This window comes from Talaromyces amestolkiae, assembly GCF_001896365.1.
Source record: "Talaromyces amestolkiae strain CIB chromosome Unknown scaffold1.1, whole genome shotgun sequence".
Lineage (NCBI taxonomy): Eukaryota > Fungi > Ascomycota > Eurotiomycetes > Eurotiales > Trichocomaceae > Talaromyces > Talaromyces amestolkiae.
Genome location: NW_024468037.1, coordinates 3,667,503 through 3,694,915, shown reverse-complemented (window position 1 = coordinate 3,694,915; position 27,413 = coordinate 3,667,503). Strand labels below are relative to the sequence as shown.

Sequence of the window (27,413 nt, the reverse complement as noted above, 5' to 3'; positions counted from 1 at the left end):
TTTCCACGGTCCTATTACAGTCGCTAGGTATACGAAGATGACTTTGCGATCAAATCCATGGATGTCGCAGTGAATGCAATTTGGTTCAAATTCCGGGAGAATGCCACTACCACTAAGAGCTTGCTTGCTCCCATGCAACTTCCACGATCAATACCAGATTAAATGATTTCTTATTCATCTTTTATTTCGTTTCTATCTTACACACGGAGTCTCGATCGTTTCCAAAGTCATTTCTACCTTCATCCTCCGGCACTGTTTTCGGTGTCGCATTAACAAGCCCATTCATTACTCTCGTACATTCGATCATGGCTTTTACCAGCAGTGCTAGTCTTCCAACTGAAACGATGCTTCATGACCCGTGGAGGATCTTGTGGAAAATTTACTCTAGCGCACGATGCTTGAAGAGAAAATGACGAAATGGATCCACACACAGATCATCACGCAAGAAGATTTCAGCTTCACGGAAGGCTTTGGGCGGCTGGCCAGCCAGAAGCAGCTGTCCCATCTCAAGCTTCTCGGCAATATCACAGATTCGAAAAGATCGCCGGGTTTTGAACAGCGTTGAAACCCGTGTCTTGATTAAACGTCTTTGTATTCCACTCACGTCTTCAACCGATCCGCGTCAGTCCTTCGCGCACAATGTGGGCATAGGATTTACAGCAGTCACATTCTCTCAATGGTTCGAGACCCTGGGTTCAGCTGCCTTAAGACATGTGGACATGGTTCATAGGTTGGCCGATATTGCCTGGCAAGAATACCTTGCTGTCAGGTTGCGTACTGCACTGCATGCGTCGCATATTGGTTTAGCAATTGAGCAAAGATGGGTATCCAAACATGGACAGCCCTTGCTTTCTTTCGGTCACGACCTAGAAGCAAATTATTTGCAATAAATTATCCGTAGCCAGGACTCGACTCTCTCTTATTTTCTTATTTGATTCATATCCTTGATTTACCGCTGCTTGTCGCATTCCAGACCAGGTCACACAAACTGGCTGCCACATCACGGCGCGCATAGGTTTCACAAGTTGCCTACACCGCTTAAAAATGTGTATATGGACAGTTTCAATATCGAGGCTTCTATCAAGACTTGTATTTGAAAGTATTACCCATCAGGTATAAAGAGTTCGATCATAAGCTTTCTTTTCTATATTGTCTGTATCATCTATTCTTTTTCACGGCAGCGTTTACTTTTACTTCTTCTTTTCCTCCAAAAACCATTATCTTGGAATCAAGACTTTCTAGTAGATGATCGAAAGTGACCAAAACTCAAGAAGGATGGTAACAGCGGCCCATATCTGGGCCCAAGACACGTATGGTCTCACAGAAAATCGGCATTGGTTAGGTAGAAGGATATCTATACCTGAGATAATGAAGAGCCTACTAGGAATCGGCATCAAGTACATCTTAACATGGAAGCGTCAGCCAACCCTAAAACACACGGACAACATTTTCCAAGAGGCAGAACGATCGAGTTCCCGATGTAACCACGACTCCATAAGGAGACCATCAATCCGAGCGAGGTTGGCATGCCACCTTGTGAAAACGCATATTCAGAAAGAGATTCGAGAGGCAAAATCAACGTGCCAAGAGAGTGTCAGTCTCTTCCGAATGCTCACTTCCAGCCCCGGCAGTACAGTCTGGAACATCGAGCTTCGTAGACCTCCCGAACTACCCTTTGTCCCACAGAACGGCAAAAGTGATTCTAATATTCGTGTTTGTATTATCGGAGCTGGTATATCAGGCTTGTATCTTGGAATGCTCCTTGATGAGCTGGATCTCAAGAATGTCAGTTACGACATCCTTGAGTCCAACGAACGAACTGGTGGGAGAGTCTACACGTACAAGTTTGGGCCTGGGAAGATGGAATATTATGATGTCGGGGCCATGAGGTTCCCACGGGTAGGTGTTCCCTGAAAGACTAGATAGGATGCATATTGTGGAGGCTTACACAAATTTAAATTCCAGATTCCACCCCTAGCTAGGTGAGGGCCTTAGCAGCGGGAAAAGACCGTCCGTGATTAACAATGCCCATAGGACATTCGATCTCTTTATGCGGTGTGGTGCCCAACTCATTCCATACAATTACGGAGGGGAGCAGTGCCCCAATTTGTTCAATACAATCGGTCTTGCCCCAGGCAACGAAATGGCAACGGGTCATGACCCATTCAAATTCAGTGTTTCAGAGGGGGGCCTTGTGCCAGATATGTAAGGTCTAGTCTATCAGCAAAGTAATTATTCTGTTATACTAAATTTAGAACGGAATAGGACAGTCATGGAAGGACCAGATGGTATCCTCAAGCGAGCCTTCGATCCTTTTATTTCAGGGCTAGCCGATAATTTCACTGAGGGATTTGACGAGTTGATGAAATGGGATCATTTAACTACAAGAGACTACTTGAACAGGAAGATGTAAGTCCAACGGATATTGAGGAGCAAAATTTATAAGCCGGTAAAACGGGGAAGAAAGGGTGGTGGTGGTTGACCTTAACTTCTTCGGTACAGGGGATTGGATTTCTACTCGATATGGTACCTAGAGACTGTTTCAAGGTAAGTATTCGAAAACCGTCATAGCTTGGCTGTATCCCAATCAACATTTCATTTTGCTGACAATACATTAAAAATCTGGCAGTGCCTCGGGTCTTTATGATCAGTCACTTTCCGAGGCGGTTCTGGATGCCATGGACTTTGATTACCCTACAACAACCGGAGCCAAGGTGGAATGGTATAGTGTCAAAGGGGGAACGTCAGAAGTGGTGAAAAATATGGAGAAGAGATTATCACGCAAACCTGCGCTTGGTCATCGCGTAGTATCGCTCTCATACGAGCCGGCCAGCGATCCTGATTATCCAATGCTAGTACAAGTGGACGGAGAAACGCAGCCGAGGAGCTATTCGGCTGTTTTCAATACAGCTAGTCTGCCATGCTTGCGCCGAATGAATGTGGGTGAAGGGATCCTCAGTCCTGGCCAAAAGGCTGCCGTGCAGAGCATCCACTACGATGCCTCCACCAAGATAGCAATTCGATTCAAGTCGGCCTGGTGGAGGAAATATTGCAATATCCAGGGGGGGCAGGCAACCACAGACCTGCCAATCAGAGTATGCGTATACCCATCTGCAAGCTCAACTAGCTCAGCTACGGAAGGAGAAGAAGAAGACACACCCACGGTGCTTCTTTGCTCGTACACCTGGGGCCAGGATGCCCAGCAGCTGGCTTCTCTTGTAAATAGCAAATCTGAGTCGGCTCGTAGAGAGTTAAAACAGCTCCTTACTCACAATTTAACTCTCTTGCATCAGGAATATCTTGATGCGGCATCCGGTTTGCCGTATGGCTATGCGAGAATGCTTCACATTATTCTTGACGAGTACGATTCTTTTCACGGGTACGATTGGTACAGCGATCCTGCCTGCTCGGGGGCATTTGCCTATTTTGGGCCCGGACAGTTCAAAAATTTCTATCCGGAGCTGGTGAAGCCTGCTGCCAATGGCCATCTATTCTTGGTCGGTGAGGCTTGCAGTGCTCATCATGCCTGGATTTCGGGGTCGCTCGATAGTGCGTATCGGGCCTTATTGCAACTCCTCTACAAATTGAAATATCAAGGCCGCTTGGGACCGGACGTTCTGGAAAGGCTTCAGACCGTATGGGGCACATTAGATGAAATACCACCTGAGGTTCTGGAATGGCAAGCGTTTTTAGCAATGGTCCGAGAGACAAGTCCTGTCACTGGCGGTGGTTGAAGATATGGTATGCGCAGGGTTATGAGGTGTTCGGTAAACTACCTGTTAGATGGTTTGAGACCTTCTCACTCGCAAAAAAGTGGCTTKCTTGATTTTTTAGGGATATATGCACACAAATATGCTAATAAACGCACAATAATCGGGTTTCCTTCGTGGTGGTTTGTCCGCTATGTGCTCCTATTCTGTCTAATTACAGATCAGAGTATTTAAGTTATTAGGATCCTTCTACAAGTACTCCAACTTACTGCTCAGGTGCCCTACGGAATTTTGAAGGATTCGTGCCTGAAAGGTGTGAGCACCACAGCCACGCTCTACTCACACGGAATTTTCAGAATTATGTATTTACATTTTGTGGTTTGTAGAATACAACTATCTAGCGAGGTACAATTTAAATTTTCCAGTTGACTAGTTCTAATACCATCGAATACAAGTGCGATCTTGGGAAGATCAGAAATTGAACTATCCATTTAGATTGAACATGTTAGACTAAAAGTAATCAGTCTGGTTGCTTGTGTTGACAACTGCTGCTTTACACTCATAACCAACAATAAATGTCTCATATAGCTGAATCAGAACGGAAAAGTAAAAATCCATATACGGGGCGATTGTCTGACATTAAAATGAATAAGAATAAAGATTAAAAAAATCCCCTGAAAGGAATGCTCTAGCGACACAACGACTGTCATGTCATTACTGTCGCCAAAGCGGCGACATAACCCTATCTAACGCCTTTGCCCATTGGTACCGTGATTTTAGCAGAGGTTGACGCGACATTATGACTGCGTCGGAAAACGGTCTTTGGTAACGCCCGAATGCCGCAATCACCAATATATTCACTATCTGAAACCCGGAAAAAGTCGATACGGGTCAGGTATCGGATATTTTCCTGCAAGGCACTCACAATGGAGCGTGAAATTGCAGGAGCCTGGGTGAAACTCGACCTTTGAGGTGTTCCAAGACATCCATTGGCCGCCTCGAGGAATTGTATGACTGGCCACATGGGATGGAGTGTACCTGCTTGATCCACGTCGGACTTGACTGCATCTAGCCACTGGTTTGTAGTCCAGGCCTTGATTTTACGTGACGAAGCTGCCTGAATGATTTTCCAAAATTCTGGTACTGGAAGACAATCCAAGACAGGGATTGTGTGCAGGCTACTCGCGGGGTCGTGATGGTTTCTGCTCCGGTAGATGAAGGAGAGGGACTCCTCCACTACTAGAGATGCCACTCGATTGACCGGGGATATGAAAAGCCATGAATTCGCGCTCTCTTCGGAATTATATGCGCCCAGCCGTAAAGATGCGCACACAACCCTCCAAAGATAGTCATCGACATTGCAAATACCATTCGCGCTAGATCCCATGATCAAACCGGGTCGGATAATAGAAATTGGGTTTGAGTAAGACTTTTTGAATTCCTTGATGAGTAGCTCCGAAGTAAATTTTGACTGTGTATATCCGTCAACAGATGACAGTTCTTGAGCAATTTGACGATCAGACTTGTTCTCAACGCTGGGCACCAGAGCTGAGAGGTATGTAAATCCCGTAAAGGAACAACTAGGATGGGCGAGAATCTGAAGGAACTGGATAGTGCTCGTCACATTCGCTGCTTCCAGAGACCGATAGCTTTTAGTCCAGTGGACAACAGCTCCATTGTGAATGATCCAGTCAAACGTGCCCTGGCACAAATTATCCCAGTCAGTTTGAAACAGCCCGAGTCTGGTAGAGGACAGGTCTCCAGGACACGCGATAATCTTGCGGGCATGTCTATCTCCTTCCCACCATTCGGCGGTTTCTGCAGATTGTTTTATCCGGCCCAAAGCATCCTCCTTACTTTCTGCCCGCACCAAAACCGTTACAGAGACAATCTGTGGATTTTGCACCAGTTGTCGAAGGATCTCGGTGCCTAGATACCCTGTACCCCCGGTAAGGAAAACACGGCCTGTCTTCTGTCGATTGGGTTGGGGAAGAAGTGTGGCAGATGCCATGAATTCTTCGTAGAGATTGAACGAAGAATCATTTGCTTCCTGATGGTGGGATGAAGAGCGCGCAGCTTCCTTCTTGCAGTTCTCGATAACTCGTGCCAAGCGTGCCACAGTCAGGGTTTCATCGGACAGCATAGCGACAGTAAGGTGGACATCAAACTGGCGAGATAAATTGCGACACAGAGCCATCAACTCGATTGAATCTAGGCCAAGGAAAGGAAGAGGGACATCCTTGCCGTGGAACCGCTCCTGATAGTCAGAAATCTTGCTGGAGCCGAAAGACGAGATAGTGTCTGATMCCTGCCACACCATCGCATCATTTTTGTCTAGGGTACATATTTCCTGTTCCTGGCTTATAATAGAGCCAAGTTTGAATAGCTCTGGCGTGGTCAGGGCTGCTGCTCCTATTTCTAGTGCTCGTCGATTAATCTTCTTGGAGGGCGTCAGAGGGATGTGCTCTACTTGGATGTAAGTCGACGGGACCATAATGCTCGGCAGAGCGCTTCTAAGTATTTTATCTGCCACAGTAGCTCTTTTCGTGAAATCAGAATTGCCAGCGACAGGACAAAAAGTGGTCTTGGGCGTTTCAATCGTCGAGTTACCACTACTGGTGATGTGGACAAAAGCCACCAACAGGGGTTTGGCATCGTGTTCATGGGGCCGAATGACTGCTGCAACGACGTGATAACCAGGTCCCAGGGCCTGTTGCACATGCTGCTCAACCTCCCCAACTTCTACCCTTTGACCCCGAAGCTTGGTTTGCTGGTTTTTGCGGCCAACATAATTGCATGTGCCATCGACATTGTACCGCACCAGATCACCTGTTTTATAAAATCTGCCTTGGCTGGGCAGGCCATAATAGGAGGTCCTCCACCCGACAGTGGCGGTGGTGCTGAAGAACGCTTCACGGGTTCTTTCTATGTCGTTAAGATATCCGGAGCCCACAATTGGACCTTGTATAAGCAGCTCTCCAATCGTCCCAATGGGGACAAGAACATTGTGGTCATTCTTATGCACTACCCAGAAGTGACATCCCATGCTGTATCCAATGTTCTGTGGGTTAGAGTAGGAAGACGAGGGACGAATATGAAGGCATGATGCCGCCGTCGAGCATTCAGACGGGCCATAGCCACATATCAGATTGACCTTCGTGGACCACAGTGCAACCTGTGCTGGCGTCATAGACTCTCCTACTGCAATGACCGTTTGAAGATCAGGCACTTCGTCTGGGTGGATCAGTCTCAACATGGCGGGCGTAATGAGGATCAAATTTATATCCATCCGTTGAATGGCCTGAGCGAGGTCACCTTGCATCTCCGTCTCATGTGGGATGCAGACGCAGCCTCCAGTGCAGAGAACGGTTAGTATTTCAACCGTGAAAGCATCAAACGCGTATGACGAGATCTGCAGCACACGCGTTGCTGGGGTAATGAGGAATCGGTCACGATGTGCTAACACGGAAGAACAGTAGGAACCGTGATTAATAAGCACGCCCTTTGGTTTTCCTGTCGATCCAGAGGTAAATACAGCGTAGGCTAGATCATCATGGGACGGTTTGACGGCAGACAGAAGCCCACCTCTGGCGTCATCCAATGCAACCCCCGCCGCTGTTACTACCTTGGTGTTGATGGATTTTTCATCATCAATAATATATATGGTCTGGTGCTCGACGACGCCATCTAATCGCTTGGAGTAGGCAGCTGATGTGATAATCAAGCCAGCATTCACAGCATGACAAATGTCTAGATGACGCTGTTGGCCCTGGTTGCCATTCAGCAGAACAAAAGCAGCACCCGTTTTCATCACTGCCAAGATTGCGACCGCAATCCATTTTGACTTTTCAAGTAGAATTGGTGTAATGTTTCCAGCCTTGACTCCACGCTTTAGAAGGCTGATTGCTATGGCAGAGGACAAGCTGTTTAGCTCCTCGTAGGAGAAGTCACCGTCCCAGGAACATATGGCCCGCTCCTTTGAGCGGAGACGACACTGAGTAGAAATCATCTCATGGATACACATCTCCGCTGGCGGTGGCATGTAATTGTTCCATTCCATCAGCTGGCACTGATCGCTAGGAGCGAGAAGATGTATCTGTCTGAGAGTACGGTCCAATTCGCTATCCAGTTGGTCAAAAATATGGCTAAGCTGGGCCATCATTCGAGTCACCTGTTTTTCATCCAATAAATTCTCATCGAAGAGAGCTTCAAACTTGACTGATTCCGTTCCTGGGTAGCAGAGAAGAATGAGGCCATAGCCTGGGAATGAATTGATAGCTCCGGTTTTCTCTTCAACGTTACTAGAAAACAAACCAGACGGCGAGGATGACGGGACATTGCTCACTACAGATGTGCTTGATGGAGCAGGAGGCTGCACGACCAGGAGATTCTGAAAAGCACAAGCTGCCTTTGTATCGCCGCCCATCCGGGCAATGTTCTGCACGCCAGTCTGCTCATACGGTAACATCGCGGTGAATTGGGTCTGCATCTGCTCCAAGGTTGCTCTGATCGATGTCTCAAAATTTAGAACGCTCCGGAATGGCACGGTTGCTACTGTAGGACCAAAAACCTTCTCGATGCCAGGAAATGAGGCCATACGACCACTAACGACTGTGCCAAAAATGACATCGTCGGAGTCCGTGTACAGGGAGAGCATAATAGACCATGCCAGGTGAATCCTAATGGAGTCGCTAAAGGGACATTTTCTTTTATGAGTGGGGGCAGTTGACTGGGTAGTATATTCCACAGCTGCTGTCGCTCTAGGATTGTAGGTACTTGAAGGCAGTTCTGGGAATATAGCAGCGTCCACATTGGATAGCTGTGTTGTCCAAAAACTTAACGTGTCGGTCGACGCACCACTGTGAACGTATCTCACAAAGGAGGAGAAAGATGATCGTTCGGGCGACCGACCATAGTATGCTGCCTCAATCTGATGGGGGATCATGGAGAGCGACCATGCGTCATACAAAGAGTGATGCAATGTCATGACAAAACAGGGGAGAATATTAGCATCCTCAGTGCTATCCTCAGTATAGGCAAATCGGACCAATTCCGTTCCAAAGCCCATTTGCTCCTTTTGGTCGTTTATGAGGTAGGAATCAAGGCTTTTCATTTTGTGCTCCATGAAAGGGGTCGGTTTCGGAATTTCAACAACCTGAATAGTTTGCCCTGATGATATTTGTATGATGCGAGTGCGAAGAATTGGGTTCGCACTGACCACAGCCATCCACGCCCTGTGGAAACACTCCATATCTATACCTGGGTGCAATTTGTAGACAAATTGATCCTGATACACCAACGATCCGCGGGTCGTTGTCGTGGTCATCAGGCCTTCTTGCAAGGGCGTACAGGGGTAGATATCGCTGATATCCGACCTGAAAATTTGATATTGCTGCTCCGCCGTTGACAAGATTGAATCCCTGGTTTTCTGATCGGAAAAAAATGCAAAGGGCTCCTCCGTGGGCGGCAGGACTAGTGCCGCAGAGCAATCACCAATTGTTTGCGCAATATCCAGAAGGGTAGATGACGATTGAAGCAATTCCTCCGTTCGAATCTTCAACCCTTTTCGTCTAGCTCGAGCAGTCAATCGGATCGCTGTCATGGAGTCGCCTCCAACCTCTATGAAACTCTTCTTCATGTCAATCGACCGGGAATCGACCTTCAGTATCTCACCCGTAAGCAATCGTAGACACTCCTCCTTCTCCCCAAGTTGTTCGAATGACTGCTCCTCTGAGCATAATGCAGGGATGGTTATTTTCAGGGACATTTGCTCGGCAAATAGGCACTGAAGCTGCCGTCTGTCAAGCTTCTTGTTCCGAGTGAGCGGTAAGCTGCTCAGAGGCACAAAGACGGTCGGGACCATGTATCGGGGTAACTTTTGGGACAAGGAGAGCTGCAGATGTCGGAACAGGCTTTCAGCAGTGACACTACTGGCTTGGTCTGCAACAGCTAGTGTGCAAGTTACGAAGGCTGTTAGCTTCGATTCATCTTGCGCGGCCCCCGGCGGTTTCACAGCTTCAACACAGACGTCGAGCGAGGGATCGATCTCGCGGATCGCATGTTCGACGGCTTCCAAGTCGACCCTTTGTCCGCGGATTTTGACGATGGCATCATCCCTACCCACATACCGTATGGTTCCATCCGGGTTGTACTGCACCGCATCCCCAGTGCGAAAGAACACGGGAGCGGTGGCTGCAGGACTGAACAGTTGCCTCCACTTCGGTGGTAGGATAAAGGCCTTGCTAGTTTTTTGCGGATCATTATAGTATCCACTAGCAAGAAGATGTCCTTCGATTACCAGTTCCCCAATAGCACCGATTGGAGCGAGTTGATCGACATTGGACAATTGCACGATCCATGTTCGACATCCTACCCCACTGCCAAATGTTCCCGGAATCCAGGAATCCTTTACGATACGGCATGTGGACATGAGGGTAGCTTCCGCCGGGCCGTAAATGTTTAGCAACTCAAGTTCATCCGCCCACCGAGATGCAAGGTCGGCCGGCACATTCTCACCTCCCATTCCAAGCGTGACAAGGCCCCGTAGATCCTCTGGCTCGAAGTTCCGCAACATTGATGGGGTAAGAAAGGCCCACGTCACCTTGCAGTCACGAATAAACTGGCAGATACTGTTCAGCCGTTGCGTCTCCGAAGGAATGCAGATGCATGCGCCTGTTGCCAACGCCGTATACGTCTCGTATATGCTCATGTCAAATGCATACGAAGAGAACTGGAGAACTCTAGAGTTGCGATGTATGCTTGCCGCACTCGCATGGTGGTGGATGGTCGTCACCAAAGCACGATGACTGAGCAGAATTCCTTTCGGTTTCCCGGTACTGCCAGATGTGAAGAGAATAATAGCAGGGTCTTCCGGGTGGAGGAGCAGCCTATCTCGCTCAGACGTATGGTCGTGCGGTTTTTCATTTCCCCAATTTTTGCTTTGGTGGGACGAAACTTCCACAACAGAGGGCATGTGTGTCCGAAGCCGCTTGGCCTGGGCTTTGGACGCAATACCCAGGATAGACTCTGACTGTGTGATGACATCTGCGATGGTCTGGTCTGGATAATTGGCATCGAGGACAAGAGTAACCCCTCCGGCTTTGAGGACACCTAGTTGCCCTACCATTGTCCATATCGACTTCTCGAACAGTAATGGCACGATGGAACCACGGCATACACCATGGTGGGCTAAGCGGCCGGCTAGCTGAGAAGATAGCTCATCTAGTTCCTTATAGGTAAGCTCTCCATCCCACGATATCAGGGCTGGCGCCCCAGGAGTAGTTAGAGCTGAGCCATGGATAACATCGTGGACAAGCTGTGCAACGGGCTCTGTGTTCTGTGCTGCGCACCACTTTTGGATCGAAGCGAGATCCGACTGACTTGCGATGTTTAATTTCCCTAATTTCGTGGTTTCGCCCTCCAGAGTAGCAGCATATTGAATCTGCTGCACTAGGTGCGCCATTTGTTCGACAAATCTGCCTGCTTGCTTTTCCAATATCAAATTTTCGTCAAAGCGGGCTTGTAGGACAAGTTTGCCATCCATTTCTTGTTGACACCTGAGTGTGAAGGGACAATGTTTTTTTTCGGTGAGCACTGCATTATCAAAATCATCATCAGATGCCCAGTCAATTCCTTTTGATTGTCCATCTGTGCTGGCACCAAGGAGCAGGATGAGCAACTGGGCCTCTATCGCAGAACGCCCGTCCCCTACCATTGCCTTCCTTTCCTGTTCCTTTATTTCATCATTGCTTCCGCTATATGAACTTTGACCTTCAAATACCTGCATTCTTATCTGGTCTATGGTAGCATAAAGGTCCGCTGCAGGATCCACGTAGATGTCCAAGGACATAGAGGACCTCGAAGCTTCGTGACGCTCGTCATAATTCTTCCATTTTGAATACGCCAGATTTGTCTCAAGAGATATTTTTGTTGAACCACAGTACTGAGCAGCCAGAATCGCCCAGCTCGACAGCAGCCTCTCAAGAAGACAATTATTACTGGCACAATGTAGCAATGGTGTGCAAATTGTGATCGGCCTGGTGAAACACAATTGGGATCTCGCGTTCTCGTTCTTGTCCCAAGGGCTCACAAAAAAGGATGATCTGGATGAAACGCAACATCTCTCTATTGATGCTGGTGGAAGTTTGAGAGCAGTATCACAAAGAACTGCCGTGGGATCATTCACACTATTGGAACGTACCATTGGTGCCATCATCTTCTATATTTTTCTACCACGCAGAAACACTGTTATAGGTTGACAAAGGTGATATGAACAGATGAACATTTACGTGACAATGTAGGCACTTCCCTCCAAGGCACGCTGTAGGTTTATAACTTAGCAAGCGAGGTCTCTTTTCTTTTTCTTCGTCTTCCCTTTTCCCAAAGAGATTTCAAGATCTGCCTCATTCAAAAAGATGATCCTTGACTTCATTCCTAAAACCTCTTCTCAAGCAAGGGAGCTCTGGAAGGACCAGGAATTACACAATAGACCGAGAATCTTTCTCAAGCTGCACTACAAATTACTGGCAATGACATGTGTAGGTTATTTTTCTTTTTTTTTTTCTGACTCAACAGGCAAGAAAGTCTAGTATTAGGCATTTTGCAGCAAAGCGGAGTCTAAGCGCTGTAATAAATTACTCGCAGTCAGGTTGTTCTCGCACAAACGCGTTATACGTGTCAGTCCGTCAGAAAGGAGTTGACAACATCATTGATGTATCTATGCCAACTTATTTAAACAGTATTGTAATCAATATGTCCAATATGATTACAGTATTTTGGTGATTCTTAAGGCGAAGAGTGGATACTTTGAGGAACTGAAAGGATTTCTTTATACACGAAGTGTCTCATCAGTGTACATGCATGGCAGTGAAACGGCAGGAAATCGGAGATGGAGAATGACTTGTGTCACACAGTGAATTAATATCTACATGTAGTAATCAACTGAATGTGTAATTTCATGTATGCTCTTTTTTCGGTCAATTCATGTAAGGATCATACATCACGTCAGGTCAATGTCAACTTTGACAAATGGCACAAATAGCTGACATCATATACAGCAAGACCACATTGTCTCGGTGCAGTTAGAATCAGCATTTTTAGGAATGCAAATTCCAAGTTCCTTGAGAACGCCTGCACGTCAAAAAGAATGACCAATCCAAGCTTTTACTAGCAATTGCCAGCCTTATCGAAGGCTCCGGGTTTGGTTATTAGAGAGCCATTGAAAAGAGAGGAATTTTCTCCCAATGACTCTTGACACGAGCAGGGTCTAGGAAATAAGCCTATTCCAAGGTCAGGAATTCGAGGCTCTGGAACTTGAAATTCACGAATCTCTAAGAGAGCTCCAAATATGAAGAGATATCCCATGCGATCCTTTTTCGTAGACATGGAGCCGGGACATCCAGCGAACCAGCTTGGATTCGGAGCCTTTCCACTATAAAAGGAAGAGATAGTAGATATAGCTATTAGTACCATTAATTAAAAATTCTTTACGTGATCTTATGGAGCCCCAGTGAGCAATTGAGGCCGTTTCAGACCGTAGTAGATTTTAGATGCTAAGGTGCGAGAATAAAGAAAATCGCTAGAGCCACTAATAGAGATACAACGTAACTTATATTTTGACATAGAAGAGCCAAGTTGTGCTACCTACATCCAGAGCATGAACCTTGATTTATAGGCGGTTGATCTGATTGATAAATACTGCGGAATAAGACATAAAGGGCCGCGTCTCAAATCCGTAAAACCATAGAACACCAAGGGTGCAAAATGATAAACAGTCAAAATAGCCCCAACGTTGTGATTTCTTTGTTCTCAGTCACTCAAGCTAGGAGCATGCCTCCGTTGGATTCAATGATTGTACCTGTAACATACTGGTCCTTCATCAAGTACACATATCCCTCTGCCAAATCCTCTGGCTTACCGCAAACGCCAAGTGTCGAATTCCGCCTACATCGTTCAACTTCGCGCTCGTAGACATCGCCTAGAATTTCAATCACCCCTTCAGTGAGGACTGCGCCAGGTGAGACAACATTGACTCGGAGGGGCTTTAGATCCACCGCCAGAGCTCGCATCAAAGCCTCTACAGCACCGCAATACGCCGCATGGAGTGCCCAACCGGGATCGGGTTTGACGGTGTGAGATCCGCTAGTCATGGTAAAGGAACTCTTGTGCGTCATGTGCATGTACTGGGGAATCAGTTTGGCAATCATAACTGGAGCCACCAAGCGAACAAAGCCATGACCTTCTACCTCCTCAACTTTGGTGTCCTTCAAAGGAGGGGGCCAGAGCATGGGCGCGGCGGTGATAGTGATATGATCGATTTTGGAGTCTCCAGCGGCAACTCGAAGAAGTTCATGAAGGTTTTGCTCGAGGGTTTGCTGATTGGAAAGGTCACAGACCTGACCAGCAATGGTTTGGCCGGGTTGCAGGAAGGACTTGTACGCAGTCCGCAGGCGATATAACGCTTTTTCCAGTTTCTGAGGGTTAGAGCTTGCAATAGTGACACTGGCTCCGTTCTCAATCGCTGCTTCAGCAGTCGTGAAACCGAGACCAGATGATCCGCCTATGATGAGCACACGCTGACCGGCTAGCTTGTTGATAAATTTGGGGACTCCTGAAGGTGCCATTTTTAAGGGCGAAGAATTTATATTGTCCAAGAGGGGAGCAAAAAGAATGAAAACGAGAAAACGAAACAGGGCTTCCTCTGTTCTCATAAGGATTGCTTACAACAGTCCTTCGTCGATGATACAATATCAAAGTTATTTCCAACAAGCCTTGTGAGACCAGTATGATTGATTTTCTAACCTGACATTCCTGTTTTCTGGCGGTGTGTGGTCATTTTTACTGTCTCCTTGCTTCCCAAGTCCAGAAATGTTGGAGCAATACAAATGGCGCTTGTGGATGAAGTAGAACTGAGGTGGATCAACTTTGCACAGGATGACTGCTATAAATATTTGATGCAGAAAAAGGTGCATGATGCACATAATTACAATGGAGGTGAAGTGGCTGGATCGGTTATAAACATCACAGCACACGGATTCGTAAGCCGCCGGACGACATGCAGCTGAAGTAAGGCATGGGAAATGAGCCCGGTCTAGTGTAGGACAGACATACCAGACTTGACTGTTGCCCCATGGTGTAACAACGGAAGAGATGCTCCATTTTCTTCACGCTGTGACCTGTTCCTATATCAGACGAGAGAGAACAGCTGGCTTCTGGGTTTGTCACACAAAGGAGGGTTTGAAATATTCTAATTAGTCAAGAGAAAAAAAGCCAGAAAACTCTTCATTACAAAATAAAATGACTGTCGACAAGCGAATAATCACCATTTTTGGCGGAACCGGTAGGTCGAATGCAAGACGCTTGCTCGCTGCCAGCGTGCTCCAGTTTGATGGCTGACTGCTCTACGTCTTTATTAGGTCAGCAAGGTAGTAGTGTTGGGCGCTCACTCCTCCTAAACAAGGACAAAAGGTTTTTTGTCCGAGTGATTACCCGAAATCCATCGTCAGAAAAAGCACAGGCAATTGCAGCCCTTGGAGCCGAGCTCGTCAAAGCCGATGCCTTCACGGAAGGGGAGATTGAAGCGGCCTTTCAAGGCAGCTGGGCAGTCTTTATCAATAATGACTCGGGTAACCCGGTGAGGTGTCTTATCCTATGTTTTCATTTTAGGGATTCAAGATGAGAATCCACCCAGGAAAAGATCGTGACTATTAATACTGCAGGCCCACGTACTAGGTCCTGAACACCGAAACGTTCCCTACTAATTATGACATTGAGGCGACCATCATTGACGCAGCACACAGAGCGGGCGTCCAGCATGTTGTGTATAGCTCTGGACAGTCTATCTGTGCAGCTACAAAGGGTAGGGTTCATCAGGAGGGATTTGAAAGTAAGTGGCTGATAGATTTGGAAAACGAAAGATCTTTGGCCCCCAATACCGAATGCTGCATGAAATTGACCATCTTCAAGCCAAATACCATGTCGAACAATATGCCAGGACAAAGCCATTCACGACTTTCACGGCCGTTCTGCCTGCGGCCTTCTGGGAGAATTTCAGGGATGAGAATTTCTGTTACGGGCTGGGTGGCTTTCCATTTTACCGGACATGGGATGGAAAGCTTCAGCTCCGAGCCCCATTGTATGGCGGGAAAGAGGACATGCCTTGGCTCAGTGTTAAGGATGACTTTGGGGACATTGTGCATGGGATCTTCCTCAACCCCCAGAAGTACAATGGCATGACTATTCAAGCATTCAGTCAACAGCTGTCCTTCGCCGAAATGGCACAAAGCTTTACTGACGGTATAGTCCATATCTCACATTCCAACTCAGCACCTCGCAATATTTATTCTCCTCTCATGATTATTAGTGACTAACGTTTGTGTGTGTGTGTGTCATGTTTGTACAGGTACTGGACAGAAATGCCGTTATGTCCAACTAGCCTCTTGGAGAGATATCCCAAGTAATAATACCAATTGTCGGAAAGAATTTCGAGAATTCTTCTTCTACACCTTCTCTTGTGGAGGCAAGTTTTATGGACTCGCGCCTACTGACCATACCCATCCCGTTATGTTGAAGAAGGCAGCAAAAGAGGCTCAAGGCTTTCAGGATGGATACTTGACCACATTTAAAGATTGGATCGCACGGGAGTTGGCGGAGAACCAAAATGGTAACTCCTGAAAGTCAAAAGGAAGAACGCAATGGAAATTTCGCAATTTGATCGGTTCATCATCTGGATACTCCAGGAGCTTAAAAAAAATCTAAAAGAATCAATTAAGAGTTATATGAAAATGAAAAACAAAAATCCCACAAAAAATAAGGATTATTATATTTGAACAACATAGAACCGTTGAATAGACAGAATTGGGAAGTATTGAAAGATGTAAACATTTCTGTTTTGAAGGGTGAATAGTTATAATTGGGGGATATGAGGAGAAAAAGGGGACGCGCAGGAAGTCACGTAATGAGAGGAAAGACACGTCTATCTTGATAAGATACGAAACAACCAGATATTATTGGGAGAATTTTGTATACCTTATACTTGTTACAATGAAGAATATACAATTTGGTGTGTAGAATATAGTCTGCAGAATGGGCAATTGCCTGAATTTATAGTAATCAAGACTGCTTCCTCTACATTGTGTTGAGGTGTCTATTAGGGCTGGGCGGACAGACCCTAACAATATTTGTCTGCTTAGTAAGTACCATGAACAATTCAGCGATTATCATTCGGTTGAAGGTTCCCAGTAGCTCTCGGCCCTCGAGCTCTTTTGAGAGTCTTTTCAATATGTTGGATGTATTTTACATACACTAGATAATTTAATAAAATGAATTCAACTCCTTTAGTAACTATTTTTATACCTGATATATTAAAGAAAGTTTAGATAAATCTTACAATCTTCTCCTTATTGCGCTTGTTATGACTTTTATATAGATTCTCCGCGGCGATCCAACTGAGTAAACGAATCGTATATAGCCCGTGTCAGCTACAGTAGAAAGTTTCAAAGCCTGTACCAAAGAGATAAAGTGACAAGCCCGAGACTCAAGCTGTGGAGAGTGAAAATGTAGCTTGAAATGAGGATGTGCTGGACAAATTGTGGGAGCTACGCAATGGGGAATGAAAGAAGGAGGTGCACCCAAGGGGTGGTGGTGCAGGCATATCTGGGTACAAATTTAGCCATCCAGTTTGAAGATATTAACTTGAAAATCAAAAGCATCTCTGTACCCAGGCAGCAAGAGAAAGAGACAAGGAAATGACTTCCAGGAGAAAAACGAGAGGTCGTGGTGGTTGCGCGGCTCTCCCGCTGATCTCAGCACGACGTCATAGGAGGTACCCGTAGGGCAGGCAATACCTCCGACTGCGTATTCATTCCGTATACCCTCATTCTTTGCGATATTCAAATTTTATCGTCTAGAGTTAGATGACCACGATAAAATAAAGCACCCCGGCTAAAAGCCCACACACACATCCTCACAACGGCTGTCTTGACGACATTTGCGCACCGCGCAGCATGCGTCGATACAGCAGCCATGAGTACGGTACCAGATGATCAGCAAAATCAGCAGGGAAACTCAGGCGAGACCGATTCTGATGGTAGCACACAGATAGGTGGCCAGAACAGTTTCAGACCGATTGTGCCCGGGCCTTCATACCCCGGTCCTGGGAGGACACCGGCTGATTTGAGACGGACTATGGGACCGGGATGGAATAAGAGAGTGTCCACAGCGTGTCTAGCGTGTAAAAAGTCGAAGCGAAAGGTATCTCTACGACTTATTCTCGTCGTAGCGCATGCTTACGACTTTACTTAGTGCTCCGGGACACCTCCATGTGATAATTGTCGAGCTCTTCACAGAGAATGTATATTCGACGAGTCACTCGATCAACGACGGCGCGTGGCTGCCAAACGAACGGCCGAGGAACTGGAATATCATCGCGATATGCTCAATGACTTGTTCAAAGTAATTCGAATCGCAGACGAGAAACAAGCGCAAAGGTTGATGGAAATGATACGGAGCGATGCAACCCCGGAAGAAATCCGCTTGTTTATAGACGAAGTCCTTGTCCAGCTACAAACATTTGAGCCACCAAGTAAAGCAAAACGAGAAACGGCAGCACAACTGAAGGAAATCAGGAGTCGAGCTAATATGCAAGGATCAGCGCCTTCGTTCAGACGCCAAGTTATGGATGTCAATTTCTTGTGTGTCATTCCACCTATTCAGGTACCGGCTAGCCCTTGGACGACTGCGACAGACGACGACGCCTTTGTATCGCATTTGGTTTCGCTATATTTTACGTGGGATTATCCGTTCTATTCGTTTTTGGATTTGAATGTGTTGATCAATCATATGAAGTCGCGCGATCTTCATTCCGAGTTTTGTTCGCCATTCTTGGTAAATGCTCTGTTAGCGCATGCTTGTGTGAGCTCTAGTTCTTTGGTGTGATTCAAGTTGCAATACTGACAAATTTTGTATGCATAGAGCTACTCCGAATATTCGGAAGCATACGGCATCCCTGGAGATATAACCAGTAAAGGAGCCAAATTTTTGAAAGAAGCTGAGAAATGTTTGGAGAAGCGAGGAGACGATGTGAGCCTTTCCATGTTACAGGGGACCATGATTTTGTACGAAAGGTATGCGCTGCGCTAACATCCCTTGTAGGGACTTACGTCGGGCTAATGTGATATTTCTAGGTATTCGATGACTGGGCAGGATGACCTGGGTTATGCTATGCTCTACAAAGGCATCGATATTGCCGACAAGTTAGGGTATACAGGCGGCGAAGGACAGACTATTGATTTAAGCGAGAAGTCCAAGGATCTCTACAACTCGGCGGTAAAAACAGTTTGGGGATTATTTCAACTTGACACGTTAGTCTTATAGATAGCTCCTCAGATTGTTGACATTATTCTGTGATACTGAATCTACTCGAACAGGGTCGCTCATGCCGCATTCCTCAAACCTTGTCGCATCAAGAACGTTCGTCTCTGCAGGACACCTGCACTTAGCCTAGAGCGGGATGCAGATTTCTGGACCGCTTACCCATCTCAAAAACCACCGCGAAAAGCTTTTTTTGTCACCTACTTTGATAAAGCGTGTACATTGAGCGAGATATCGCGGGACATTTCGACAACACTTTTTGCAGATGAAATTGACGATGATAAGGAGCGACTCTCGGCTGCTGTGGACTCGTTGTATACGAGAATGAAAAAGTGGCATGAAAGTCTGCCGGCTGAGTTTCACATGTCGAAAAAACCGGCTCCCCATATCCTGCTCCTGCAGTAAGTATTCCGCACAAATTGATAGGTAGAGGTGAGATACTGATAGACATACAAAAGTATACGATATCATACAATGCTTATCAGCATGTTCAATTGTCCTCGAGGTCACAACTATCACCATAAAGCAACAGAGATAGGCACACCAGCCAAAGCACCAGGATCTCAGATGCCCGAAGGTGGCGAAGACCCAGCATCCATAGCGATTACATCTGCTCGCGCAATCGCCAGACTTATCCGAGTTCATCAAGAGGAGTACGGAATAAGTAGATCACACGTCTTTGCACTATTCGCGGTGAACCTCGCACTATTCCTGTTGCTAGATCTTGATGTTTATGATATCTCCGATCCGGATTGTCTTTCATTGACATCTGCGTTTGCGATTATCACGACAAGGTCGATGCTGGGACGGGAGGTGCGGTATATCTTCTATCGCTCGGTGAGCAAGTCGAAAAAAAACGGTGTGTCGAAATGGGACCAATTACCAGAAGGTCTAAGAGAGATACTCGGAGAGGATGCAGATGACTCTTCTGATTCCGAGGGCAACCATAACGATGAGCATAAGCATGATGATATCGGCGACGGCTACAACCATTATGGTAATACATCGACCAGGACAACGCCAATGACAGCGACAGAAGAAGACGAGGAACAAGCTCAGAAACCGAAGAAAGGATGGGGTCCTCAAGAAGGGTCAAAGGGGTTATGTGAGATGTTGTGTCGATATGAAACTATGACATTGGGACGGAAGGATCACGTTACGGGGAAGAAGTAGAATCATCAATCGATGTTTCCTGTGCGATTATCTGTACTTTAGCTAGCGATTAATGTGAATTTTGTGCCTACTGATATTAATCCCAGTAAAGTGCTTTTTGTATCTGACGATGCCCAGTGTCAATGCCCGGTGTAAATTAGGTTAGGGTTATAAGTATTATTAGTATGTATGAATGAGCTGCACTTTGCGCAGACAGCTTTTGAGATCTGAACTAGTAATCTAGCATACCCCTTATACTTTTAAAGAACCAGATATCATGTGAGATTATTCCACTTTATTGATCAGCTCACTGTCTAGGCTTGTTGGACAAGCATTACATTAGTTCTTACTCCGTGTCTATGATAGTCTTCCCTGGCACCTCGGTATTTCTCTGTTCTCGGCTTTGGTGTGGTTTTATGTATGTGGGAGTGCCATGTTTGGCTGCTGGCCAAATGTCTTGGTCTTTTTGGCGCGGTGGCTGCGCCTTGTGAGACTGCCGGAGAGTGAACCCTTGACACTTTGTAGGACTTCTAATTCTATAGGGAGCTATAAAGTGCTTTAAGGCTCTAAGTATATAGAAGAGTGTGTCTACACCAGCTCGGAACGGAGGGGATAATCCCCAGCGATATTGACACTTTGGAAACTGTCACAATTACCGTGTTCTGAACAATCCCGAGATGGTTACAATACCCGCAAGCCATCACAGATATGCTGGTTAACCGAGGTTTCCCGAAAGCATACTCCGGAACACCTTTTTTTTTTGAAATGGATTGAGAGGTTACCGTTGCTTATTTTCACCAAGTGTGCTTCAAATTATTATCCATCATCTATCTGATTTTGTTGCTTCTACTGTATCTACATCTACATCTACATCTTACACAAAAACAACCGAGATGGCTCCCGTCGCAGAGCAGGACATCGCCCCACCAAACATATATTCGGTCAAATCCTGGCCCAAACCAACCCACCCAGGGCTGATACAGGTCGTCCGCAGCGACAAACCATTCGGCTCAGGCGCCGTTTCGCTCGTCTCGCTGCCAGCCGGCGCTGTATTCGCGCATATTGAACCCGACGTCATCAGCGTCGTTCCCGAGCAGCGCTACACAACCGTGCAGGTTGACCGCAACGCGCACATCGAGCTCAATTCCGACCTTGTTTATTGCAATCACTCATGCGACCCGTCAGTCGTGTTTGATATGCATAGAAACGAGGTGCGCGTGGTGGAAGGCCGTCCCTTAAAGAGCGGTGACGCCCTAACGTTTTTCTACCCGTCAACGGAATGGCATATGGATCAACCGTTCGAGTGCACATGTGGGAGTTCTAAATGCAAAGGAAGGATCGATGGCGCGGCGAATATGCAGAGGAGCCAGCTAGAAGAGTATTGGTTGAATGACCATATTGTGCAGTTACTGAAAGAGAGGGATGATGTGAATTGAAGTATAGACGGTCTCAGTTTAATCGATATGAGTTCTGAGTAACTCCACTACGCATGTAGGGCTGAATCCTCCAGAGACATTGCATCATTAGAGAGTTTAGGTAGCTTATCTGCTATGGTGTGACCTTGGCCTACCTGGCTAGTATATCCTCAGTGCTGATTGGTCGGAGTCTGTAAACTTAGGGCTAGGTCTAGGGCTTGTGCTTTTGGGTCCATCTTGGCCCTATGTCTATACACTGTGCTTGAGTACACTGGCCTTAAACATAAATTTCTTCTCTAGAACTCATTTTGTATAGTAAGAATATCTAAACTAGTCCCACAAGGCTACAATCCGGTCGACAGGTGACTATGTACATGACTCGAATGATAGATAAGAAAGATGAGAGAGCCAGAAATTCAGGCTTACCTTCGGGATATTGGGGCGAGTTCTCGTTAAGACGCTTGACGGGCAATGCGAAGAGAATGAATTAAAGTCGTGCATCCTAATCAGTGGTCTATGATCAAGCTCACATGAACCTCGTCTCTTGAATTAAGAAATAAAGTGTCTGCAGTCTCGATGTAAGATATCCTTATGTCTATTCAATATTTTTGTCAGGAGACTCATAGCAAACAAAACTTAGGGCTGTTCTCAAAGTGAACGACCACGCTAATCCTGGAAAGGATTAATGTACATGACTCGTGATGCAGATCATTTCCATTGTGGGTCTGCGGGCAAAATATGTTCAGGTTTGTCTAGGGTTACGACGAAGGCAGTACTCATGGCTAACCTTATCTTCCATCCTAGAGTTGGACACCTAGGAAGAATCCATGCACAAATTATAATTAGGAGAAATTTTTGATGTCTCAAAAGTCAAGTCTGGTGACATGATCGAAGCGCATTAAGTCGGCGATCTTGATTGTATTGCAGTACCACAGTAACACAGGATCGACAGCTAGAAAGTACCCGAGGTTGTATTCAACACAAAAAGAAACGCACTACTGCCTGACGTCGTATGATCGACTACGTAGTAATCCATGCAGAATAGTCTTCAATAATGAATAGAGAGTATTATTTTGACTACCTAATAGAGTAGCTGTAGATCTACTACCAAGCTGTATAATGTAGTCTTCTAAGTGCCTGCAGGTAGAAACCACACTGCTGTCATAGATACATGATAGACTGGAGGTATCAATGTACGATCATACCTGCAGTAGAGCCATAATTCTTTAATCACACTAGAATGCAAATTTACTTCCTGTCAGTCTCCTCCACAGGAGGATACTCGTCTACATCCAAAGCGTTCATCTCCTCCTCCTTGGCGTTCAAGTGACGGAAGGTGAAGAAGAAGATGATACCAGCGGCAAATGAAGCACAGGCCAAACCAGTAAACATCCACATGATGGCAGGGTCGTAGGCAACGGGAGTCAGGGCCTCGCCAATAGCAGATCCGAACGCGTTGGTCAACAGGTACATAGACTGGACGAAGGACTTCATGTTGGGAGGAGCCTTGGTGTAAGCATACTCGAGACCAGAGACAGAAGCGAAAATCTCGGAGATACCGATAAGCATGTAGGCAGGAGTTTGGATGGCAATGTGGATGTGGTTTCCCTGAGCAACTCCGTCGATTTCAGAAGCAGCGCAGAGAGGGGATTCGTAACAAGGACCAGCTTTGTAGATGTAGTGCTGGACAATGGCAGCGTAGACCATGGCCAAGGAGGCGACGACGAAACCGAGAGAAATACGGCTGATGGGCTTGAAGTCGATGTGCAGCTTGCGGAGAAGAGGGTAGACCAAGGATTCGAGGAGAGGAATGAACACAATGATGGAGATCGGGTCGAAGTTCTGCATCAAATCGTTGGGAATACCGTGACCCTCCATCTGACCAGCCTGGGTAACGAAGTTGTTGGAGAATTGACCGTAGACAACCCAGTAGATGGGGTAGAAGCAGAAGACCTGGCAAGCAACCAAAGCACGCTTGACTTCGTCGACAAAGTGGTCGTCCCAGCGCAAGTTGCTGTTGCCACCGTGCTCGGCCTGCCAGCTTGGCTTGGCAGCATCCATGTTGAAGTGCTTGATCATCATACCCATGGCCCTGAAAGCATCGGTGATAACGGAACCTTGTGGTGCGCGAACAATGTAGTACTTGCGACCAATGACCAAGACGGCAGTACCGACAGCGAACATGCATGTGCAGAGAAGGTAGGCCGACCAGAAACCAACGTCCCGCTCCATGTAAGGAGTGGCCAAGCCCGACAAAGAACCGAGGTTGATACAACCGTAGAAGATCATGTAGATACGCTGGACGGTGACAGCAGGGTCGACGATCACTCGCTCACCGTTCTTGTTGGTCTTGATGGCCATCCTCTTGCGAGTGTACTGGTCGGCAATCAAAGGAGCAACGTTACTCTTGATACCACCAGTACCGAGACCAATCACGATAACCGAGGCGACGAAGCCACCGAGACCAGCGCCATGCTCAAGAGAGGTGGGGAGCGAAGTGAAGAGCAGGATGAAGAGACCAGCGAGATAGACACCGCAGAACATGGCGATAGTCTTGTACTTGCCCAAGTATTGATCGGCAATGATGGCACCGAGGATAGGGGTGACTGAAACCTATTAGATTGTGACAAGGGAATATAAAAAACGATCAGGTTCGCATACCATAGCACCAGAACTGGAAAAAGGTGGAAAGACCAGTAGCACCCTGGTGACCCATACCAAGAGCACCACGACCCTCGCTACCGTCGAGAGGTCGCTGAATGTAGTTTTGGAAGATACCAGAGACACCGTAGTAAGTGAATCGTTCACACAACTCGACCATAGCAACCAGCCAGGCGGAGAGCGGCAGGTTCTCCGCAACGTGCTTCAAGCGGTGCTTCTCTTCCTCCGTAGGAACCTCTCCATCGGGGGTAACGTAAGGGAGCTTTTCGTCCACCTCGGGAAGGCTTCCTCCTGTAATGTCCTTGGTGGGGTGAGATACGCCCTCGACATCGTCAAAGGTGTGGTGCAGTCTGTAGTTGAGAGGGTCAGTATGAGATTGTGCGAGGTGGTCGCGTTGAGAAACACTCACTGTGCAACCTCAACCTCGTGGTCTGCAGCCGCCATGGTGAAGTATGTTGTTATTTGACAAAGCCGCAACGGCTGGAGGAAACCACAGGGGTATTGGAGAAGAGAGGGAAGGGGCAGTGAGGCTCTCCTGGGGAAGAAGAAAAAAATCGCAACAAAGAAGGGGAACTGGGTGCGATTAATACTGCTTCGCGACGGGGCCACGGACAATATTTTTCTTGGGTTCCATGAGTGTCGGTGCAACCACGACCACGCGGACAGGGCCTTATCGGCGGCAGTAGGGGAATGGCTCGGACACAGCAATCTGGAGCTGCAAGCAGCCAGCAAATCAGGGACGAGCTTGTGCCTGAGCAAATCAGAGGATGGAAGAGCGAGTGGCAATGGGAGCGGACAGGATGAGAATCGAGAGAGTTTTCGGAGACGACCGAGCAGAGCCCACGCGAGACTTGGCCGGTTTAGGCAGTTGTTCCAGGGCGGACGGCGTGCCAAGCCTCGAAGGGATTCCGCTGGTTGCGCCTGCGCCTGCCGTTCTTGGCATGCTGCTTGGCAAATGTAACCTCACTCAGTTCTCACTGCATACTACTTCCACTACTACCACTACTACATGTTCGTGTTGATTCATGTACAGACGGAGAGTCCTTGTCGACGTCCTGTCGCAGCTGTTCATCACTATCGTGTCAATTCTGCCAAGTGGGTGGACAAAGAATGATCCATCGCACAAATCGAATAAAAAGTACGTAACATTATGATCGCCAGACTCCACCCAGACACAAGCAATAGCAACGACCCAGTGGAAAGGCTCTTGCAGTGTAGGTCAGTCCTCGCAGCAAATACTACGCGCCAAGCTTTGAGAGAATTTTCTAAGGGTCAATCCCGCCTTCGCCATTCGTCGGACCCTGGAACTCTCCACCGGACCCATGCTACTGTCTGTGCGCCATGTCTGTCGGCGAGAAAACTATGTTTTAAAGACAGCACAACAGACTAACTACCGCTCGATAAGAAGCAATGTCTTAGGTAAAACCAACGTTGAGCCAAGACTCGTATACACCAACGTCCCCAATAACATCGTCGTCTGCCTCACGCCAATGTTCACGGTCTCTCTTGGCAATTTGCCGATGCCACCAAATGGCTTCAACGCCGCGCTTGGTATACGCACCCCAGCTTCGAGAAGACAATTCGACCTTCCTTATCTGATGCAGGTATCCATAGACCCAGTCAAAACGTGCTGTTTGTCCACTTTGTTGGGTTTACTATAGTACAATGCAATGGGTCGATAGAGCTACAGGTGGACGGCTACAGCCGACTCTTAGCCAGTCCTTTGCCGAGGGCCATGTTTGCATTTATCGGCTAGTGCTGAGGATATCTTACATGCGGATGTTATAGCCAACTCCGATAAAGTGGAAGGATTCCTTGGAATGTCCGCGTCCTGACTCTGACATGCAGCAGATTGGCCAGGTTCCAATATCTGCTTGACACTATGACTGATTAATCTTGTATCAGTTTATAATCTATCTAGATACTTCATCTTGGCGAGATAGGCACCGCTTAGATTCGGAAAAGACAGGCATCTTATCTAGAGACAGTGAATACTGGGTAGATGACTGGATCAGACAATCAGCTCATGTTATGTGACATTCATCTCCAATCGACTGATTCAGGTCAGTCACAGCCTATCAAAGCCTATCAAATATCCGGCGTGACATTGCCAATCCGCGCAGCTGTATGGGTTCACTCCAACCGACCAACATGGGGTGCGATTGATCGACCCAGATTTTTACTTGTTCTGTCGATTTACTCCTCAATTGACCTGGGGTATGTTCTCCCGCATACATGAGGCTTTGCACATCGAACAGCCTTCTAGACCAATATTGCGCCATGGCTTGAGCCTTCTACGTAGAATCATGGAAGGTTATTGAGCCCCTGCGTATAATTCCAGGATTTCCGGTTGGTAACGGATATTATCGATTTCAATATTTCATCGTTTCCCTCCGGTGCTCTTTTCGTGGACTTGAGCAGCGTTTGTCTTCGGGATAAGTTCCGGTTCCGGTTCAGGAGGGAATCTCCAAGACAAATCGCTCACTTATCACAAGACAAGTATTTACCTATGTACCTAGGCATCTAGTCGGGCGTGAGGGGAACGACATGCTCTTCGAACGTGATGGCAATGTGCATCAAGCTACATGCCCGTAATCTGGTCCATACGTACCTAGGCACAACCAATCCCAATAAATCTTAGCCGGTATCTACATATGTAGCAGGTTCCAGCCCTGGATAGGATATTAGCGTTCGCTTTAGCTGGCTCTATTATTCTAGCCCTAGAGTAGGATATGCCACCAGCTCTAAATGATTTCATCCCTCCAAATTGTACTCTGACTTGTATCAAAATTAGACAAGATCGTCCAATATCACCGAGTTGCTATCCTGTTTGACTCCGTGGTATTCAACAGAATATGAGATGTTCGCCTTGCTGAATACTATCCAGTTCCGAAAATACAGTCACCTTCTTGCAAGACAATTTCATGTGATTCTCCCAGTTACAGACGCTTTGAATACGATGCTAGTGGTGTGCATCACTACTGAAGCTAGTTTCCTTGATGGGCAGTTAGATACTAAGGGCTAACCGAAACACACGACATCAGGACACTGCATCCACTAGTCGACCGGAACAGAGTTGCTATACTTACCTAGATACCTACCTAGA

General features: G+C 46.9%; 6 protein-coding genes across 6 annotated transcripts; 3 read left to right on the top strand and 3 right to left on the bottom strand.

Annotated features, from left to right (window-relative positions):
- Positions 1-1,608: 1,608 nt before the first annotated feature.
- Positions 1,609-3,734, top strand: BHQ10_001223 (uncharacterized protein; the record flags this gene model as incomplete). Its single annotated transcript, XM_040873236.1, has 6 exons — positions 1,609-1,899; positions 1,966-1,982; positions 2,035-2,205; positions 2,266-2,409; positions 2,503-2,547; positions 2,630-3,734. The coding sequence occupies 6 exons, from the start codon at positions 1,609-1,611 to the stop codon at positions 3,732-3,734; spliced, it is 1,773 nt and encodes a 590-aa protein (XP_040729728.1).
- Positions 3,735-4,452: 718 nt separating this feature from the next.
- On the bottom strand, positions 4,453-11,253 carry BHQ10_001222 (uncharacterized protein; the record flags this gene model as incomplete). The annotated part of the gene is made up of 1 exon (XM_040873235.1): positions 4,453-11,253. The coding sequence occupies one exon, from the start codon at positions 11,251-11,253 to the stop codon at positions 4,453-4,455; it is 6,801 nt and encodes a 2,266-aa protein (XP_040729727.1).
- A 2,272-nt stretch (positions 11,254-13,525) lies between these two features.
- Positions 13,526-14,332, bottom strand: BHQ10_001221 (uncharacterized protein; the record flags this gene model as incomplete). Its single annotated transcript, XM_040873234.1, has 1 exon — positions 13,526-14,332. The coding sequence occupies one exon, from the start codon at positions 14,330-14,332 to the stop codon at positions 13,526-13,528; it is 807 nt and encodes a 268-aa protein (XP_040729726.1).
- A 673-nt stretch (positions 14,333-15,005) lies between these two features.
- Positions 15,006-20,252, top strand: BHQ10_001220 (uncharacterized protein; the record flags this gene model as incomplete). Its single annotated transcript, XM_040873233.1, has 10 exons — positions 15,006-15,048; positions 15,125-15,342; positions 15,441-15,594; positions 15,675-16,004; positions 17,713-17,960; positions 18,012-18,620; positions 18,681-18,832; positions 18,893-19,069; positions 19,136-19,480; positions 19,565-20,252. 10 exons carry the CDS (start codon positions 15,006-15,008, stop codon positions 20,250-20,252), a joined length of 2,964 nt encoding a protein of 987 aa, XP_040729725.1.
- Positions 20,253-21,124: 872 nt separating this feature from the next.
- Positions 21,125-21,667, top strand: BHQ10_001219 (uncharacterized protein; the record flags this gene model as incomplete). Its single annotated transcript, XM_040873231.1, has 1 exon — positions 21,125-21,667. One exon carries the CDS (start codon positions 21,125-21,127, stop codon positions 21,665-21,667), a length of 543 nt encoding a protein of 180 aa, XP_040729724.1.
- Positions 21,668-22,894: 1,227 nt separating this feature from the next.
- Positions 22,895-24,751, bottom strand: BHQ10_001218 (uncharacterized protein; the record flags this gene model as incomplete). The annotated part of the gene is made up of 3 exons (XM_040873230.1): positions 22,895-24,252; positions 24,308-24,657; positions 24,717-24,751. The coding sequence occupies 3 exons, from the start codon at positions 24,749-24,751 to the stop codon at positions 22,895-22,897; spliced, it is 1,743 nt and encodes a 580-aa protein (XP_040729723.1).
- Between the last annotated feature and the right edge of the window lie 2,662 nt (positions 24,752-27,413).